Here is an 18710-nt window from a genome sequence, read left to right on the forward strand (position 1 = left end):
AATGTGGAAAAGGTCTAAACCTGATTGGACAGATTAACTCTTTTATTTCCTGTTTTCCAAGGAGATCCTTCCTTTGGTCTGTTCGTTTGCACAACAAGGTTTTGGAGGAAAGGTTGGCACGTGTTCAAGTGAATTGCACCATCAGGACAGTCACACCAGATTTGATTGTACCAAACATGTTAGTTCTGAATACTCCTGAATAGGGCTGGGCGATATGGACCAAAAGTCATATCTCGATATTTTCTAGTTAAATGGCGATACTCGATATATATCTCGATATTTTTTCTGTGCCTTAATTGGGGTTTCCCCCAAAGCATTATAGCATAGCATCTCTGTTAGCTTCATGTTTTTCTGAGGCAAACCCTTAAAAAAACAGTCAGTTTTAATACAAAGCCTCGTGCCAAATGTCACACAGGTACCTTTATTAACAGAGGTCTGCACAATATCAAAATGTATAAAACAAATGAAATAAAAATAAACTGCCTGCATATATAGAATAAAAATGCTTCATGAATAAAATAAAACAAATATCCCTTTCCTGCATAACAATTAAATTAAAATACACTGTGCAATTAACACAATGTAGACAGTAACAGGCAGACTTTTCCACTGAGGTTGACAGTTGTGCAAATAACAAAACATTTGTGCAAATCTCAAATAAAACATTCAAGTCAATTTGTCACAAAATAAGCTATATCAAAATCATTAAAAAAAAAAATGTAAAAAAAAAAAAAGATTTTTTTTTTTAAATCGATATAAACGATATTGTCTCATACCATATCGTGTTTGAAAATATATCGATATATATTAAAATCTCGATATATCGCCCAGCCCTACTCCTGAATACTCTTGAATACTTTCCCAGTCCAATTCCCCTTCAACATCAAGACCTCATCCTCAATTGAGGCACTCACAACTACTCAGGCAATTTCCGTGGCAAAGGCCTGAAGCGCAGTACATGTGAAACATAATAGCTGAAGCGTTCATTGAGCGTGTGTTTCCGGTCTGCAGTGCCCCCTGGCGTGGATCACGTTGAACCAGTGGAGCCGGTTACAGTGGTCCAGGGATCCTTGGTGACGCTGACCTGTGAGGCGCGTGGTGTTCCCCCTCCCACACTGACCTGGATGAAGGATGACCAGCCACTCTCTCTTCACCGCAACCTGTTGCTGGATGGACAGGAAACGCGTCTGCAGCTGCCTGACGTGGCTCCTGCAGACGCAGGCCTCTACAGCTGCGTGGCCAGTAACCAGGCTGGAAGCAGCACCAAGAGCTTCAACCTCACTGTGCTCGGTAGAATGATGCTTTCTTTCTTTCTTTCTTTCTTTCTTTCTTTCTTTCTTTCTTTCTTTCTTTCTTTCTTTCTTTCTTTCTTTCTTTCTTTCTTTCTTTCTTTCTTTCTTTCTTTCTTTCAGGCTCATTTCTTTCTTTCTTTCTTTCTTTCTTTCTTTCTTTCTTTCTTTCTTTCTGGCTCATTTCTTTCTTTCTTTCTTTCTTTCTTTCTTTCTTTCTTTTCATTTACCTTTATCAATCTATCTCATAGTAATGATGTGCTTGGTAGAATCTTTCTTTCTTTCTTTCTTTCTTTCTTTCTTTCTTTCTTTCTTTCTTTCTTTCTTTCTTTCTTTCTTTCTTTCTTTCTTTCTTTCTTTCTTTCTTTCTTTCTTTCTTTCTTTCTTTCTTTCTTTTCATTTACCTTTATCAATCTATCTCATAGTAATGATGTGCTTGGTAGAATCTTTCTTTCTTCTCTCTCTTTCTTTCTTTCTTTCTTTCTTTCTTTCTTTCTTTCTTTCTTTCTTTCTTTCTTTCTTTCTTTCTTTCTTTCTTTCTTTCTTTCTTTCTTTCTTTCTTTCTTTCTTTCTTTCTTTCTTTTCATTTACCTTTATCAATTTATCTCATAGTAATGATGTGCTTGGTAGAATTTTTCTTTCTTTCTTTCTTTCTTTCTTTCTTTCTTTCTTTCTTTCTTTCTTTCTTTCTTTCTTTTCATTTACCTTTATCGATCTATCTCATAGTAATGATGTCAACTCCTTGAAAAACTCTGTTGTGCTTTATGATCTAGAACCTCCAAAAGTAACCAGCTCCAGCTCTCCAGATGAACTTACCATAGCAGTAAACAGTGCTCTTGAGCTGGAGTGCTCTGCTGTCGGAGTCCCACTCCCAACCCTCAGCTGGCTCAAGGATGGTCGCCCCTTGGAGCAAGCTGACATCGTACAGCAGGATGGACACTTTGTCCGGATCAGCAAAGTTCAGGTATATCGCATATGCAGTTAAAAACAGTACGTTTGTGGAAGAAGAACCTCTTCTTTCTTCATTAAAACAATCATGCTTCAAAAGTGTTTTTTCAATTATGATATACATCTGAGATATAAGATATAAAGACAAAACCTAATATACAAAATGTTAGTGAGTGTATTTATGTTGATAAATTTGATGCTGAATGGGAGATGGAATATTGAGAGCATCAATCCAGACAAATTTGTCACTTTTATGGCGGAGCCACTCACACTGATTAATCCACTCTCTCTAAAGGTGGAGGACGCAGGTCTGTACACCTGCTTGGCCAGCAGCCCGGCTGGAGAGGATGGAAAAAACCACTGGGTCAGAGTCCAAGGTGACACAGGCTGCCCTTGTTAGATTTTCAACACACGCAAAATATATCATGTCCTTAACTTCCTCCTCTATGTGCACCTGGGACTTGATGAGTAAAGCTCTGTGCACGTTCAGGGGTGAAACGCTGTAAAAACAGACCTCCACAGCATTTTTACTCTGCTTGCTGTTGCAGTATGCACGCAATATGATGGACATGCAGTATAAGGTAATTTGTGGGTTTTTGACTGGTGACTAAAGTTTGATTTATGGCACACAGAGCAGTGCACATTTATTCAACCTTTTTTTTCCATGCTATAATAGGATGTCACTTCTTTAAATGTAATTACAAAGTGCTCTTCAGAACACTGAATAGCTTACTTGGAGAAATGCTCTTGGCAAAGTAAAAACACTCTTTTCATCACGCAAACATATCCAGCTCAGCTCAGCTGGATGTGAATCTTGTGCAGCAACAAACATTTTTGCAGCACATCCATCTTCCTGAATGCTGAGTAGACAGCTGAGCTGGTTTTTAGTGCAAACACCTGCTTTTTAAAGATGTTCCAATTTATCTTCTGATTTTGTTGGGTTTTTTGTGCTATTTTTATTTACACATTTTTTAAAGGTTGTATTTTTTTCTTGTCACACGCCTTTTAGTGTGTACGGTGGAGCCTAATTGTTGATATGAGATGCTTTGAGGGATTGATCTCAGTGAGAACCATAGAAGAATAATCGCTGCTTGTGTTTCAGTCCCACCGATGCTTCTTGGCTCTGGTGATGTGAGGACATTAACAGTTCCAGTGAATGGACACCTGACCTTAGAGTGTGTGGCTGACAGTGACCCCCCCCCTAACATAGAGTGGTACAAGGATGAAGTCAAACTGCAGGTACAGAGTCTGAAAAATAAACAACAAACACAGACATGTTTCTGATATTGTTTTAAATTCCTCTGACAACACTACGTTTTCTTCCCTCCTGCTGTTGCTTCAGCTGGGCGGTCGTATCCAGCGGCTGGCTGGAGGTCAATACCTGGAGATCGAGGAAGTCAGGCCTGAGGACAGCGGGCAGTACAGCTGCGTGGTTACCAATATGGCCGGGAGCAACAATCTCTTCTTCACTGTGGAGATTGTCTGTAAGTCCATATCTAAATACATGTTTTGTATTTCATCTTTCAGAAATATCTTTTTTATTGATATTTGGTGGCAACTTATTCCACTTTCCATTTTCATTTTCTCCTGAGTACGGGGGTGTAGAAGGCGGGACGATTTTGCATTATCTAGAGATCATGTGGTGCTCCATTCAGCTACTAGATATTCTGAATAATGTCAAGCGAGGATGTTTTGAGCATTTTAATGTTCCCCAGTTGCGTGCATTAAGAACTCATCGATCATTCTTGCGGTCTGTTATGCAACTGGTTTGCTTTTGAAAATGGAGAAGGGATGATGAATGGAATAAGGTGAAGAAATAATAGTTACAAACTGGAAACTGAATGTAAAGTCTGCAGAACGGAGCCAAAGGAATGTTAGCTTGGCGTGATTTGTGCTCGGGATAATTACTGTAGCAACGTAGGAGAAAAGTATCCAACAGATGGTTTTTTCTTTATCCACCCTCATGATAATGAAGCTGTCATGTATATTTTTTTTTCTTCTGATAAAATAATACAATACTACTGGCAACTGTACTACTGGAAGAGCTTTTATTTCCTCTTTCAGACCTCCTCCCTTTATTCCACATTAAGAAACAAACATGTTAGTAGTGTCACTTATTTATTCAGATAGAAGGAACATTATTAGCACAACACAAGTTAGTTATATGTATTTTTTATGTTGTTTTTTTTAGACCTGAACTACGAAGTCCATCTTCTAATTTCTGATATCCATGTATTCACTTGATTGAGGGTTGACTTTTTGGCGCGGCTAAACTTTAATACATTTATGACTTTTAGGGTTATTATTATTATTTATTATTACGTTTATTGAACAGGGACAAATGTATCAAACATTATTTCATAAAAAATACAAAACAGATGTCATACATACAGGTTTCTAGCCAGAGCTAATTTGCAACCCCTGTCCCTGGTTAGGCCTTTACTTAAAATTCGAAAGCAGAGTTAAAACAGTACAGAACCATTAAAATACAAAACATGCAAAACAGAATAAAGACAATACAAAGACAAGAAGCAAAAACACAAACCAGAAGGACAGAAAACTAAAATAATACAGTGGTACAGTATGTTAAAGTCAATGTTCATTGATAGGGTTAGGGTTAGAGAGGCTGAAAAAAGAGCTGAGATAAGGTTTAAAACAAGCTGAAAATTAAAATCTCCCTAAGTGCTCCTGAGAACCTGTTGAAGGTGAAGACAGAACTTTTGTTTGGTATTACTGAATTAATTCAGTTACATTTATTTGTGAGACTGAACAATTTGATCTGAATTCATGTCACTTGTGAATGATAAAAGCACTTGACTTTGAAAGTCCTGAAATCTTGACTTTGCCACTTTATTCCCAGTGCCACCAGTAATAAAGGACAGCTCTTCTGTGGTGACCGTACATCTCGGCCAAGATGCAGTTTTACCTTGTGAAGTTGTAGGGGACTCATTGCCTGCAGTCATGTGGAGAAAGGACGGCCTCATCCTGCCTAAAGATAACAATAAGTATGCCCATCGATAACTATGAGGCCCCCACATCATGGCACATTGCACACTGGACTGGCCCAAACGCACAGATACAGTTTCACTCTGATATGTATATATTCTTTGAGTTTGTTCACATTTTCACTAATGAATTGTTTCAGGTTCACAATGCTGTCAGAAGGCTCCTTGCAAATACACGGAGCCCAGGTAACTGATGCTGGCCGTTACTACTGCACAGTGTCCAACCAGGCTGGCTCCGATCACCGGGGAATGGATCTTCGTGTATTTGGTACTACAGCTTTTCTTTGGATTAAAAGCGTCCCTATTTATATTTTATCCATAAAATGGTTAAGCTTAAACATAGACTGTAAACACAGCGGCCATTGTTTAGGTTGATCTCAAGCTGTTCTGTCTCTTCATAGTGGGTCCTTCAATCAGTCCAGGTCCATTAAACATCACAGTAAACACAGGGATCAGAGCTGTGCTGAGCTGTGAGTCAACAGGAATACCGCAGCCTAAAGTATCCTGGAAGAGGAATGGCACTCCACTTGATATTAGCCAGCAGCCTGGTGAATATAGGTGAAGACAAAGCTCCGGCTGTGCTCTCTTTTGATGCACAATAAGTATGGAACACATTGAACAGAGCTACACATTCTGACTCTCTTTCTGCTTCTCCATCCAGGTTACTGTCCTCTGGGTCTCTGGTTCTTTTGTCTCCATCCAGTGAAGATGAAGGCTACTTTGAGTGCACTGCAGTCAATGATGTTGCAGAGGAGCGTAGGGTCATCACAGTCATCTTGCAAGGTATTGATTTGGAGTTTTGTACCATAACCAGGTTGCAAACATTTATTTCACACATGGAGTCTCTGAGTTTGCTATATTCTCTTGTAGTTCCACCATCTATAGAGGATGACATCACAGCGGTTAAGGCTGTGAAGATGTCTCCTGCAGTGTTGCCTTGTCACGTACAAGGACGGCCTCACCCCACTGTCAGCTGGACAAAGGGGGGAGCCAAACTGAACAGCAGAGGAGGAAGTTATCGTGTCCTTCCCACAGGTGAAACAGTTAGTTGAAGGAACTGTAGACGTTTCAGGGTAAAATATGCCGCTTGCTCACCGAATGTGATATTATACTTGTACATTTTGCTACATTTTCTGCAGGAATGTTGGAAATTACTGCTGCCTTGCCAAGTCATGCTGGCAGATACACGTGCTCAGCCCGAAACCCAGCTGGAGTGGCCCACAAACACATCTCTCTCACAGTTCAAGGTATGGTCTAATGAATGTAGTGGAAACATTTTTCCAGTTATCATTTGCGTGTCTGTAACATATGAACTCGCATGAATAAATACATGCTCTTTCATCCTCTTAGAGCCACCAGAGATTAGGCCAATGGCAGAGGAAGTCCAAGTGGTGCTGCATCACGGAACCGTACTTCCCTGTAATGTCCAAGGCTTCCCCAGACCTTCAATCAGCTGGCAAAGAGAAGGAGTTCCCATAGCAACAGGTAATAAACAAATCGCTCAGTTTTTTTATTTCTGCATGCATCTGCTACTGATATCTGTAACACACATGGTAAAGTGAATGTTGACACAGTGACTGAAGTAGGCGAGGGAAGTTTATTTGTACAGCACAATTTAATAACAAGGTGATTGAATGTGTTTTATAGAGACATTAAAACAGCACATAGGAGAAATAAAAACCATGATTTAAAATGTAAAAGAAAGAACGCACAATAGTTAAAACAGTAGTTAAAATGTGATAAGTTTTGAAACTCAAACTTAAAAGTACCAGTGCAGATTTGGAACTATGTTCAAAGGCTGCTGAAAACAGGTGAGTCTTCAACCTGGATTGAAATAATACTGTTTCAGCTGATCTGAGGCTTTCTGGGAGTTTATTCCAGACATGTGGAGCATAAAAGCTGAATACAGCTTCTCCATGTCTGGTTCTGACTCTGGGAACTGATCCAGATGACCTGAGGGGCCTGGAAGGTTCATACTTGGTCAGGAGGTCACTGAAATGTTCTGATGCTGGTCCAGGACCAGAATACATCAGTCTATCCACTGATTCTTTTTTTTGTTTTTTTTTGTTTTTTATAATTTAAAACATTTTTTTTTAGGTAAACCTGTAAAGATGCTCTTACAATAATCAAGCCTATTAAAGATGAATCTATGGACTAGTTTTTCCAGGTCCTGCTGAAACATCAGATCTTTTATCCTTGATATATTCTTGAGGTGATAGTAGGATTACTTTGTTATTGCCTTAATGTGTTTATCCAAATTTAGGTCTGAGTCCATCAGTACACGCAGATTTCTGGCCTGCTTGGTGGTCTTTAGATGTATAGATTGAAGCTCTGTGTTGACCTGTAGTTTTTTATATTTAGCTCCAAAGACAATTATCGGTTTTTTGCTGGAGAAAGTGGTGGCATATCATTAAGATTTATTAAGATTTTATCTATTCATTTCAGACATGTCAAAACCATTGTATAGTGCATAACAACGTTAACACTAGTATGAATATATGTATCTATATGCATACACATATACTACACACACATTTTGAACATATAGAATCCCTTTGCACATACATTTATATAATTAAATGAATTTATTTTAACGGAATTTAGATCGAGTCATTAATCTCATCAATGTATTTACTGACAGCCTGTACAGGGCCTCTGTCTCCTGTTGACATTTTAAAATACATCTGAGTGTAATCTGCATGGCTATGGTAGTTAATTTAGTTGTTCCTTATAATCTCTGCTCGTGGGAGCATGTAGATGTTAAACAGAAGAGTCCCCAGGACTGAACCTCGGGGAACTCCACATGTAATTCTTGTCTGCTCAGATGTGAACTTGCAGATTGACACAAAGTACTTCCTGTTCTCTAAGTATGTTTTTAACCAGTTTAGTACAATTCTGGAAATTCGAGTGATCTTAGGATGGAAGAAATGGGAGATTTGAGATCGTCCCGTAGTTTGTCATTTGTGTCTTGTTAAGCACAGGTTGAATTACAGCTATTTCAAATGACTCTGGGAACAAACCTGACATTCAAGACAAGTACCCGATCTTTAACAGCTCTGACTCCAAAATGTTTGAGAATTTTTCGAAAAACCCTTCTGGCAGGATGTCTTAACAGCAAGAGGAGTTCAGTTGACGTAAGATGTCCTCCAGTTCTTTGCTGTTAATGCGATTAATCTGTGTCATGGTGTTTAAAACGGTTTTTGCTGGATGCATTACACATCTTAAACCTGCTGCTGATGATATGCCAACTGCTTGTCTAATATTTTGGATTTTGTCTGTGAGGAATTTGGCAAAGTCATTGTAGGCCATGGAGAAACGAAGTTCAGCTGCCACTGACACAGGGCATTTGTTACCCTGTCAACTGTAGCAACTGTTTTTGGTGATGATGTCAGAAAAGTAGGACTTCCTTGCATTCCCCAGTTGTAAATTATAAGAGTGAAGTTTCTCTGCGCAGTATTTTCAGGGCCTGTAAACATTAAGAAACAGGACTCTTGACGAGGCCTTCCAATGTTTAAAAGACTGAAAAGTTCCAAGAGAAAACTGCTTACATAGAAAGGATTCATTAAAGAAGACCACGACCCCTCCTCCTCCCCTGCTCACTCTGGCCTCACTGATAAAACATCATTTAGGAGGGGTCGACTCCATGAGAACGGCAGCACTGTTATTTTGGTCTAACCAAGTTTCAGTTAAAAACATTAAATCCAGGCTGTTCAGTGATAAAATCATTAATTAAAAATGTTTTCCCAGCTAAAGACCTAACATTTAATAAAGCCAGCTGAAGTGTTTTAGAGGTAGTTTTTAGGTCCCCCATGTTTGGAGCATGTTTTACTTTATTTGAAAATCTTTTAGGATGCATCTCTGTATTTTAATGGCTCACATTTCTCCTTCTGTCACCTAAAAGTACAGAAATGTAAAAATCGAATAAACCGGGTCCAAGCTTATCCTGGGAAAAGTCACGATTTCCGTAATCCTTGCGGCCAGGACCCCGCACACATCAGACTGAAGATAGAACATGGTGATGGTGTGGAGGGACATGAGGGGGTGGGGAACCATAACTTCAGCTGCTCTGGTGGGGGCAGATGGAGTTCTCAAGGTTTCCACTGGACTCTATGAGATAATGCCCCATTTATCTCAGCCTTGGCACCGAGCAAAGATGGATGACACAGGAAGTAAAATATGTTGGAGGTGAAGAGTTTCACCCCTCACTTGTTAAAATTAAATCCATTTGGCTTAAAAAGATGCCTGTGTTCCCAAAGAATGTTAAAATTGTTAATAAAATGCAAGTGGTCAGCACATTTTGATAAAAGCCATTTATTCAGTGCCAACAACCTGCTGCATCTTTCCTCTCCTCCCCTGACGGATGGATCAGATCTACTGATAAATACAACTGCATTCAGAGAGCTCAATGTGTTTAATAATCCAATAGTCCTGTTTCACAACTTCAAATGTTTGCTTGGACACATCGTTTGAGCCTGTAAGCAAAACGACGTTTGTCACATTTGGATATTCAGCCGCAATTTTAAGAATTTTCTCCTTCGAATCTCGGACCACGTCTTTAGGAAAGCAGAGGACTTTGGTGTTCTTATCTCACATCTTTTGCACATCATTTATGGCAGAATCACTCACAATTAGTTCCAGGGCCAGCCTTTAGCTTTCCCTGTGGCCTTGTTTTGTCTTTTGACACGTCTTCAGTCCTTGCCTTTCTTGCTGGGGATGGATGGTCGTCTGGAAGAGATCCAGGGTCTTTCAATAGTGGTGCAAATCTGTCCTGCAGTTTCATACTCTTGTTTTTGAGGTTCGTTGTTAGCCGTCCCATTCACCGTTGCCGTTACAGTCCGGTTTCCTCCCATGTTAAGCGGTATGGAGGACCAAAACTGACATTGGCTAATTAAAAATAAAAGCAGAAATATAAATATATTTAGTTTTTCCTTTTCCTTTTCCTTATACGTGCATTCCTTGTTTTTACATTCTCTTTGTTTCTTCTTTTTACTTTACCTTATGCATTTCTGCCTGATTATGCAAATGAGGATGGCTACCCTTCTTGGTCAGCTCCTCTACTATTGGTCAATAAACAGGAAGGAGCAGGATAGAGCCAAAATTAAGACTTTAGCACCGCAATCTTCTGCAGGAGGCTGTGACAGTCATCTGTGGAGAGGGGTGGCATCTTGCTCCTAGTGAGCCTAACGGTTACCACCTTTCCAAGCTATTTAGCTTTAGATCAGGCTATAGCTGTGTGTAGGCCATGTGGAGCACTCGATATAAAAAAAAAAACTATACAAAATGTTGTGTTAAAAGCAAGTGTCCAGAAACTATCACAGAATCAATTAAAGCAGCAAAGCAAGCAGAGGAAGCGTCCACGCTGTAAGGAAGCAGGAAGTATTTTTTTTAAATGACCAATGTTGTGACCAATAATAAATGGTGTTGCGATAGAAAAAGCTCCAGTAGGTCTCCCTCCACCATTTAGAAGACTGATTTTCCCGCTCCTCGATCACTACAGGTCACAGGATGGCTGTACTCTCAAATGGAGCTCTGAAGTTTTCTCGGGTGACACTTGGTGATGCAGGGACCTACCAATGCTTGGCAAAGAATGACGCCGGTGTAGCTGTAGGAAGAACCAAGCTGATCCTTCAAGGTAAAGTATACTACTGAGCTCATATGGCAACAGAGTAGTGACTTTGACAGGAAAACTGTGACTGAGGTGCATGCAGAACTCCAAGTTCCACTGTGATGAATGGTTACTCCAAATTCCTAGAACTTATTTGGGACATATCTGCTCGCCTCATGTCTTTCCAGTTCCACCGGTGCTGAGCGTGCCTCGTGTGGAGTACAGTGCGGTGTTGGGCCTGCCCGTCAGTCTGGAGTGCATGGCAGATGGGCAGCCTCAGCCTGAAGTTACTTGGCAAAAAGAGAGGAGGCCTATTGTTGATGGTGCTCACATACATGTATTTTCCAATGGAACCCTGGCAATCACTTCCACCCAACGCAGCGATGCAGGGCTGTACACGTGCACTGCCAAGAACCTGGCTGGCAGATCCAGCCATGACATGAGACTGCTTGTTCAAGGTAAGCGAAGACTTTGTCATTTTAATTCAGGGTCACGGTTTTGGTGACTGTAACATATTTGCACTTGTCATGTTGCTGAATTTCAGTCCCGCCCGTGATTCCCCCGGGGCAGACAGAACTGTCCGTCATCCAGGGGTTTCAGGCCCTTCTGCCCTGCGCTGCTCAGGGTTCACCAGAGCCTCGAGTGTCATGGGAGAAAGACGGTGCCATTGTGCCCAACTTCCCTGGTAAATTCACCGTTCTACGATCGGGAGAGCTGATTATTGAGAGGGCTGAGGTGAGTCTGAGTTTTTACCTCACCGGAAACTAGGGATGGGCGGTATGGACTAAAAAATGTATCATGATAATTTCTGGCATTTATCCCGATAACGATAAAAATTACGATTAAAAAAAAATACCAATTCAACTCCATCTTTGTAACTATAAATCTATCACCACATTCAGTCTTTGGAGCCAAATCACTGCTCTAAAAGATACTAAATACTACTAAACTACACCAATTAAATTGAATAAATAAAAACCAATTAAATAAGTTACACCTGTATCCGCCATGTTTGTTACACAAACAAGTATCAACGGGAATTTATTCTTCTTTCTTTCTTTCTTTCTTTCTTTCTTTCTTTCTTTCTTTCTTTCTTTCTTTCTGTCTTTCTTTCTGTCTTTCTGTCTTTTTTTCTTTCTTTCTTTCTTTCTTTCTTTCTTTCTTTCTGGCCCATTTCTTTCTTTCTTTCTGTCCCATTTCTTTCTTTCTTTCTTTCTTTCTTTCTTTCTTTCTTTCTTTCTTTCTTTCTTTCTTTCTTTCTTTCTTTCTTTCTTTCTTTCTGGCCCATTTCTTTCTTTCTTTCTTTCTTTCTTTCTTTCTTTCTTTCTTTCTTTCTTTCTTTCTTTCTTTCTTTCTTTCTTTCTTTCTTTCTTTCTTTCTTTCTTTCTTTCTTTCTTTCTTCCTTCCTTTCTTCCTTCCTTCACGTACGTTGTGCGTGGATTTAACACAGAACCATAAATCAGCTTTACACAAAAACATCATCAACGGGAATTTATCGTTTTTACCGCGAGATGACAAATTCTTATCGTGGGGAATTTTTTGGATGGTTTATCGTGAACGGTAAAATATCGCCCATTCCTACCGGAAACCACACCTGCGTGAAGTTTTGGGGCTGAGGTTCACTTTTGGCTGCTCTCTTCACTCAGCCAGGAGATGCTGGTGCGTTCACATGTGTGGCCACCAACCCTGCAGGCTCTGTCAGACGAGATATCCGCCTGTCAATCAACATGAGGCCTGCCTTCAAAGAGCTGCCAGGTGACGTGACCCTGAACAAAGGACAGAGCCTGGCTCTACCCTGCCACGCGCAGGGAACACCTTCTCCCATCATTTCCTGGACTGTCAACAACAGTCCTTATGAAGGTATTGCTTTCTGTTTTCCAGTTTAATAACTGCTCAACACTGTCTCCTTTTACTTCTGTAACGTAGAGTTTTTGTTTTTTTCTGTTTTTCTTGTGAATTGGTATCTAATCTCGACAGTAAATTGGGATAAACTGTTTATTATTCCACCTTTTTCAGGAGCTACAGTAGATGAGGCCGGCAGGAGCTCAGTCCTCATCGACAATGTGACCCTGAGTGATGCCGGGATGTACGTGTGTGTAGCAGAAAACAGCGTGGGTTCGATTAGAGCACTGTCCTTTGTCCGGATCAGAGGTGTGTATTCCCTTTTCATTTAACCATCGGCACTGGTGATTACTGGTACATCATCTCGATGCATTGCATAACACAAATACATGTGTTCTCTGCACCTCCAGAGCCTCCGGTATTGAAGGGTGAAGCCCACATGTCCCAGACAGTCCTCCAAGGTGGCTCTGCAAAGCTCGACTGTCCAGTCCATGGAGATCCCGCCCCCGTCCTCCGGTGGCTCAGAAATGGGAAACCCTTGCCCCGGCTGCTCCGGACGCAAACGCTTCACAACGGATCCTTGGTCATTTACAGCATCACTGTAATTATAAAAAAATTGTTTTTATCCCACTACCTTTTTGAAAAAATCTCTATTACTGCAGTCTAGATAATGTTGTTAAGCTGAAGACGCGGGTTTGATCGATTAAGCCCATCTGGACAAACGGCATCGGTAAATGCTTTATGTTGGGTACCATGGAGCAGCTTTCCTCCTATCCAAGCATCATCTGCAGTCCCCTTGGATGGAGGGACAATGCGTGACTGACCCACTCCGTCCTGCTTCCTCCCAAATCAGATTGAGCTGAGCCGCACAGGCTAACAGCATTAGCATCAGAGGGGAGAGACGGACAGAGTTCTGGATGTTCCCAGACTCTGCTCTTCTTCCTTCTGCCCGTAACCTTGTTATGGTCGCTAACCGCTGCTATAATTGCACAGCCTGCAGCTGAGACTCAGACTGATGTCTGTCCTTCCCACACAGCCATTTAGAGGGAAATCTCCTCTCTCTGTCGCAATAATGTCTATCTACCATGACAATTCAGGGGAATAAATCAGCTTCCCTGTTCAAATGTCAACTTTTTTGTGATGATATTAGCGTTTTTTTTCTTTGTTAAAAATTATTTGCAACTTAAAGAGTTTTTCCACAAGCTTTGCGATGCAACTGTTAGATAACGGAGAAGCGATTAAGCCAAAGTCGTGTCCTCCTAGGCTGCAGATGAAGGAGAGTACCAGTGTTTGGCTGAGAGTGAGGCTGGAACGGCTGAGAGGACCATTACTCTCAAGGTCCAGAGTGAGTCTGCTTTCATAATTACCCTCATTTCAGTCGGTTATGAAGTAAGTATGAGTAGCAAAATGCACTTCTCCTTAAAACCACAGTGTAAGATTAGTGCAAGACACCAGTCCCCCCTCCCAATCTACTGTACACACATAGTAATACATTTTATTTATTAACGGATAGCCCCTTGAGATGAATCATCTCGTTTTCGAGGGCGTCTAACATAAAACATACAACACAGTACAAAACAGTCACATACAACATACATTATACATAAGGCTCTCACACACAAACCCGCCCATACACCAAGACCTACCACACCTGAAGAGCACAAGTAAATACTGCATATAACACAGTAATAACAACAAGAACAACAATATTAATAATAGTCATTGTCATCATCATTATTATACAATATATGAAAAAATAGATACATTATGTATTAAAAAACTAATTTACTTTGTTTAAACTGAGATGATTTCTGTAAAACAATTGAACTCTTTAATTAATTCTTCCACTCTGCATCAGTCAATGGCGGTTACTCTAACTGGGAGGAGTGGGGTCCCTGCAGCAGCACCTGCGGACAAGGCCATCAAGAAAGAATCAAATTCTGCAACGATCCAGAACCGGCCAACGGTGGGCGATCCTGCAGCGGCCCGAGCGCTGATACCAGGACATGTCAGTCCGGTCTGTGTCCAGGTACGGCTGCTTGACATTTCTTTTAAACATAATTTTTAACTTAATCTGCTGATGTTATGTTGTGTGGGGAAATAAATGTATAAAACTTCCATCTGTGCTATACTTCTGCTGTCAATCTATGATGTTCCCTGTTCCCTCGCTGGTGAAGGTGAAGTTCCACGCAGAACCAGAGGCAGTCTGATAGGAATGATGAATGACAGGGAGTTCGGCGTGTCTTTCCTGGAGGCCAACATTACCGACAACATGGAGGAGGGCAGCAGCACTCTACAGGGACGCCTGGATAACGTCCCCCCCACTGTGGGTGAGTGATTGTCCAAATGTACTGCATGGTTAATATCTTCAGAGGTGGGTTCAGTAAGTCAGATTCAGTTTTTCTTTTTAATTTGTAAAGCGTGGGTTTAGAAAACCTCTAAAAACAGTTAAATGTGTTAGAAGGCACACAGCAGACACAGAAAATTGTGTTTTAAATATGGAAAATAGCTTAAATAAATCAATTTTGACGGTTTTTCCCTTTTTCAAAGCTAATGTTTATTCAGCACTTCCATAAACAGGTTACAGATGTAAATTCAGGGTGAAGCTGGAGATATGCCAGTCCATTTTAGATGTCTTTACAAGCTAAAAAGATTTTAGATTTACGGCTGTGTGTTGCTCGCTAAGATCTGAAGCGCTGTCTGTCTTGTTGCAGGTCCCCTGCTGCGTTCGTTGGTGTCTGTGTTTACGCCCATCTACTGGACCACTGTGCTGCAGAGCGGAGCCGCCAGAAACGGCTTCTCCTTCACACAGGGCCAGTTCAGACAGGAGTCTCAGCTGGAGTTTGACACTGGTGAGATTTGCCCCAGATCAAATTTCCACACGTATGCATCGTGTACACAGGTGCCAGTCGTTTGCGAGGATAACTTTATAGCATTTAATATTTAACACTTGGAGCTTCACAGTTTGCTCAGTCATTTCTTTCATGATGAAAATACGAACTCAATGTAGGTTTTGCTGATCATCAGATTGTTCTTTTTGAGTACTTGAGTACCTTTTTTCCGAGTACTTGAGTACTTTTTTTTGAGTCAGTGTTCCTCTGTAAAACAGACACCAGATGGCAGCACTAACTGTCACTGCCATGCACTAGTTTGCACATGAACCACTGCTTTTTTCACTTCTCACAGGGGAGATCCTTCGTTTGACCCACGTTGCCAGAGGTCTGGACGCTGAAGGAGTTTTGCTAATTGACATTGTGGTAAACGGATTTGTTCCTCCATCATTGGCATCATCTCACCTGAACCTCCAAGTGAGTATGGTTAAGTAATAAGAACGTGTGTTTAACTGTGTTTGACTTTTATCAGGACTTTCTCACAGGTCACCCAGAACAATTTGTTCCTGTCATACTTCAGGTGCTCTTCTGTCTCTCAAATGTGATTTCTCCTCTGTCCCGCAGGAGTTTGATGAGTCATATCTGCAGACAGGCCAGGGGCAGCTGTACTCGTGGTCATCGCAGAGCCATCAGAGAGGAGCAAGTCCCTTAGTGCTGCGCTGCAATCACACCATCATATACGAGGGCCAGGAGGAGCGCCAGGGCCCTGCGCTCCAACTGCTCAAGGTTTCGGGAATGAAGAATGTCTACAATATATTTACCCTCACTCTGGACTTCCATATTACTACCAACCTTCTAATACCAGGTCTGGGGAAAATTATACCTGTTTAAACATCACAGGATTTACAGGATGCAAATGTTCCTACAGCTAACACTGATTGGGCTGTTTACAGATGGTTATGAAGACAGATGCCCTAAAGGTTTCAGTCTTGACGAAGTCTCCTACTGCGCCGGTATGCCGTTTACCTCGTTTGTCTCTCGTTTGTCTTCTGGCAACACTTACAGGAATGTTTGTCACTGTGCCACCGCTTTTATTACTGTAACAAAATGTGCTCCTATTAGATGAAGATGAGTGTGCGTTGCAGTCCCCCTGCTCTCATTTATGCAACAACATCATGGGAGGCTTCTCCTGCGCCTGCCCATCTGGTTTCACCATTTCTACAGACACCAACACGTGCCAAGGTGAGCCAAAATACGGCTGCAGGGTTTATGATTTTAAAACCAAATATACAATATCCGAGGAAAAAAAACCACCATCTGTTTAAGTCCTCATCTTTGTCATTGTCATGTGATTTGTTGCCTCAGTCTCAGATATCATATAACCTGGTTTCGCTTTAAACTATTCAGACATCGATGAGTGTTCCCAAGGCTCCAACATGTGTCACTACAACCAGCAGTGTGTCAACACGGTGGGCACTTACCGCTGCCAGGCCAAGTGTGGAGCAGGATTTAAGCCCAGCATCACAGGAACCAGCTGTGAAGGCAAACCCCCGTCTCAAATTAAGGAATCCATCTCCATGGTAGCATTTTTAAACAGGAAGATTGATAGGGACACACGTGCCCACTTTGTGTTTCAGATGTGGACGAGTGCCAAGAGTCTGCCGTGTCCCCGTGCCAGCATCAGTGCCTCAATACTCTGGGCTCCTACCGCTGTATTTGCCATCCTGGATACCAGCTCTCTGGAAATCGCTGCATTGGTCAGTCAACTCACCATTTCCACTTAGAAAGGTTCAAATGTGTGTATGAGGGTACATGTTTTCGGACACACACTCCGACTGGTCCATGGATAACTAGCATGCAAAGCAGCCCGTTGGAATTATACTTGTTTTATTAGTAGCTCTGTTGTAATATTTGCACTTTTACAGACGTCAATGAGTGCATGAGGAATGTGTGCCCGGCTCACCAGCAGTGCCGCAACACAGAGGGAGGATACCAGTGTTTTGACAGTTGCCCAGCTGGAATGACCACAGCAGAGAGCGGAGCCTGCGTGGGTAAGTGGCTGTCCTACTTTCATTATTTAGACTCTGTTAAATTTAGCATTACACACATGATTTAGATATACACAATATAAACTCATATCAAGTGCTCATAAGTAAGATTTCTCTGAGGACTTTGTCCTTCATCATGTGGGGACATATTAAATGTTTTGTTTGCATTTGTGCTGAAAGTGAAAGGCAGCATTGAAGATTTTTAAGCTGTGCTGAATTTGACGGTACTTTGAGGACAAAAAAGGATCCTGTATCTAACAAAGAAGTTTGAAGCCTAGAGATGAACGCTGCAGAATGTTGATGGCAGGAACTCCAGAGTTTCAACATCACAACAGTAAAAAAAACTGACGCGACCACGGTTGATGCTGCGTCCATTTCACAGAAGCATTAAACTGCGCTTTGGAACCTCTCCGGGGCTCACATTATCCGTCATCACGGGATGCCAATCTTCACACATCTTTAGTGATATATATTTTAACGCCTTTCCCAGGCGTGCAAAGCCACAGTTTTCCACGGCTGCTTGCAAAGGCAACGCTCCAATGAGGTTCCTCCCGCCTTCCTCTGCCAGTTCAAACACTGCGTTTAAAGAGCTCACAGCAGAAGTCACAGAAGAGCAGTGAATCAAAGACATAAGATGCTGTTTCCCATCGGATTCACAGCGGTTATGTTCTGCAGCACGTGAGGGCACGTCCACACTCCTGCACACTTCTACACATCCCTGCGACCTTGGTTACTTATCATTCACTCATACAAGTGACAAGTGGATGAAAAGCTAGACAATAAATAAAGACTTGCTAGCAGAATGCAAATGCATTTTCAAGATTGGGAGGAAGTAGTGCAGGAAATTTTATGGGACTTTGAAATGAAATGGAAAGCTATGGAAATTAGAAAAGCTGTTTGCAACTTGTGTCTTTTGTAATATCGTAAGGTATACATCAATTCCAGATAGATTAATAATTTAAGGATTAAAAACTGCTATTTTTATGGTTTGAAATCATTACTTTCCAGTTTAGTGGAACAGCACCTTTTTTTGTGCTTTGATTGGTGTGTGTGGGGTTACTTTGTCTTCTTTATAGTTTGTTAGATAGCATCAGAGATTTTCTACCTAATTCAAGAGTTTTAGGCTTCGCAGGAAACTTCAG

General features: G+C 41.3%; 1 protein-coding gene across 1 annotated transcript in view; it reads left to right on the forward strand.

Moving 5' to 3' along the window:
- The window catches only part of hmcn2 (hemicentin 2), a 62869-nt gene that overhangs the window by 41271 nt on the left and 2888 nt on the right, over nucleotides 1-18710 (forward strand). The window contains exons 48-76 of the mRNA XM_061730768.1: nucleotides 1012-1290; nucleotides 2063-2253; nucleotides 2533-2614; nucleotides 3340-3476; nucleotides 3580-3721; nucleotides 5098-5242; nucleotides 5383-5510; nucleotides 5644-5800; nucleotides 5904-6025; nucleotides 6113-6277; nucleotides 6382-6489; nucleotides 6593-6727; nucleotides 10740-10874; nucleotides 11036-11305; nucleotides 11392-11582; nucleotides 12494-12707; nucleotides 12864-12998; nucleotides 13100-13290; nucleotides 13953-14034; nucleotides 14548-14718; nucleotides 14867-15019; nucleotides 15404-15541; nucleotides 15876-15997; nucleotides 16145-16385; nucleotides 16474-16533; nucleotides 16643-16762; nucleotides 16928-17062; nucleotides 17158-17277; nucleotides 17446-17571. Of these exons, the coding sequence (XP_061586752.1) occupies nucleotides 1012-1290; nucleotides 2063-2253; nucleotides 2533-2614; nucleotides 3340-3476; nucleotides 3580-3721; nucleotides 5098-5242; nucleotides 5383-5510; nucleotides 5644-5800; nucleotides 5904-6025; nucleotides 6113-6277; nucleotides 6382-6489; nucleotides 6593-6727; nucleotides 10740-10874; nucleotides 11036-11305; nucleotides 11392-11582; nucleotides 12494-12707; nucleotides 12864-12998; nucleotides 13100-13290; nucleotides 13953-14034; nucleotides 14548-14718; nucleotides 14867-15019; nucleotides 15404-15541; nucleotides 15876-15997; nucleotides 16145-16385; nucleotides 16474-16533; nucleotides 16643-16762; nucleotides 16928-17062; nucleotides 17158-17277; nucleotides 17446-17571 (4395 nt within the window). The remainder of the gene's footprint in view (nucleotides 1-1011; nucleotides 1291-2062; nucleotides 2254-2532; nucleotides 2615-3339; nucleotides 3477-3579; nucleotides 3722-5097; nucleotides 5243-5382; nucleotides 5511-5643; nucleotides 5801-5903; nucleotides 6026-6112; nucleotides 6278-6381; nucleotides 6490-6592; nucleotides 6728-10739; nucleotides 10875-11035; nucleotides 11306-11391; nucleotides 11583-12493; nucleotides 12708-12863; nucleotides 12999-13099; nucleotides 13291-13952; nucleotides 14035-14547; nucleotides 14719-14866; nucleotides 15020-15403; nucleotides 15542-15875; nucleotides 15998-16144; nucleotides 16386-16473; nucleotides 16534-16642; nucleotides 16763-16927; nucleotides 17063-17157; nucleotides 17278-17445; nucleotides 17572-18710) is intronic.

The sequence above is a fragment of the Cololabis saira genome, chromosome 9 (genome assembly GCF_033807715.1).
Source record: "Cololabis saira isolate AMF1-May2022 chromosome 9, fColSai1.1, whole genome shotgun sequence".
In the NCBI taxonomy this organism is placed as follows: domain Eukaryota; kingdom Metazoa; phylum Chordata; class Actinopteri; order Beloniformes; family Belonidae; genus Cololabis; species Cololabis saira.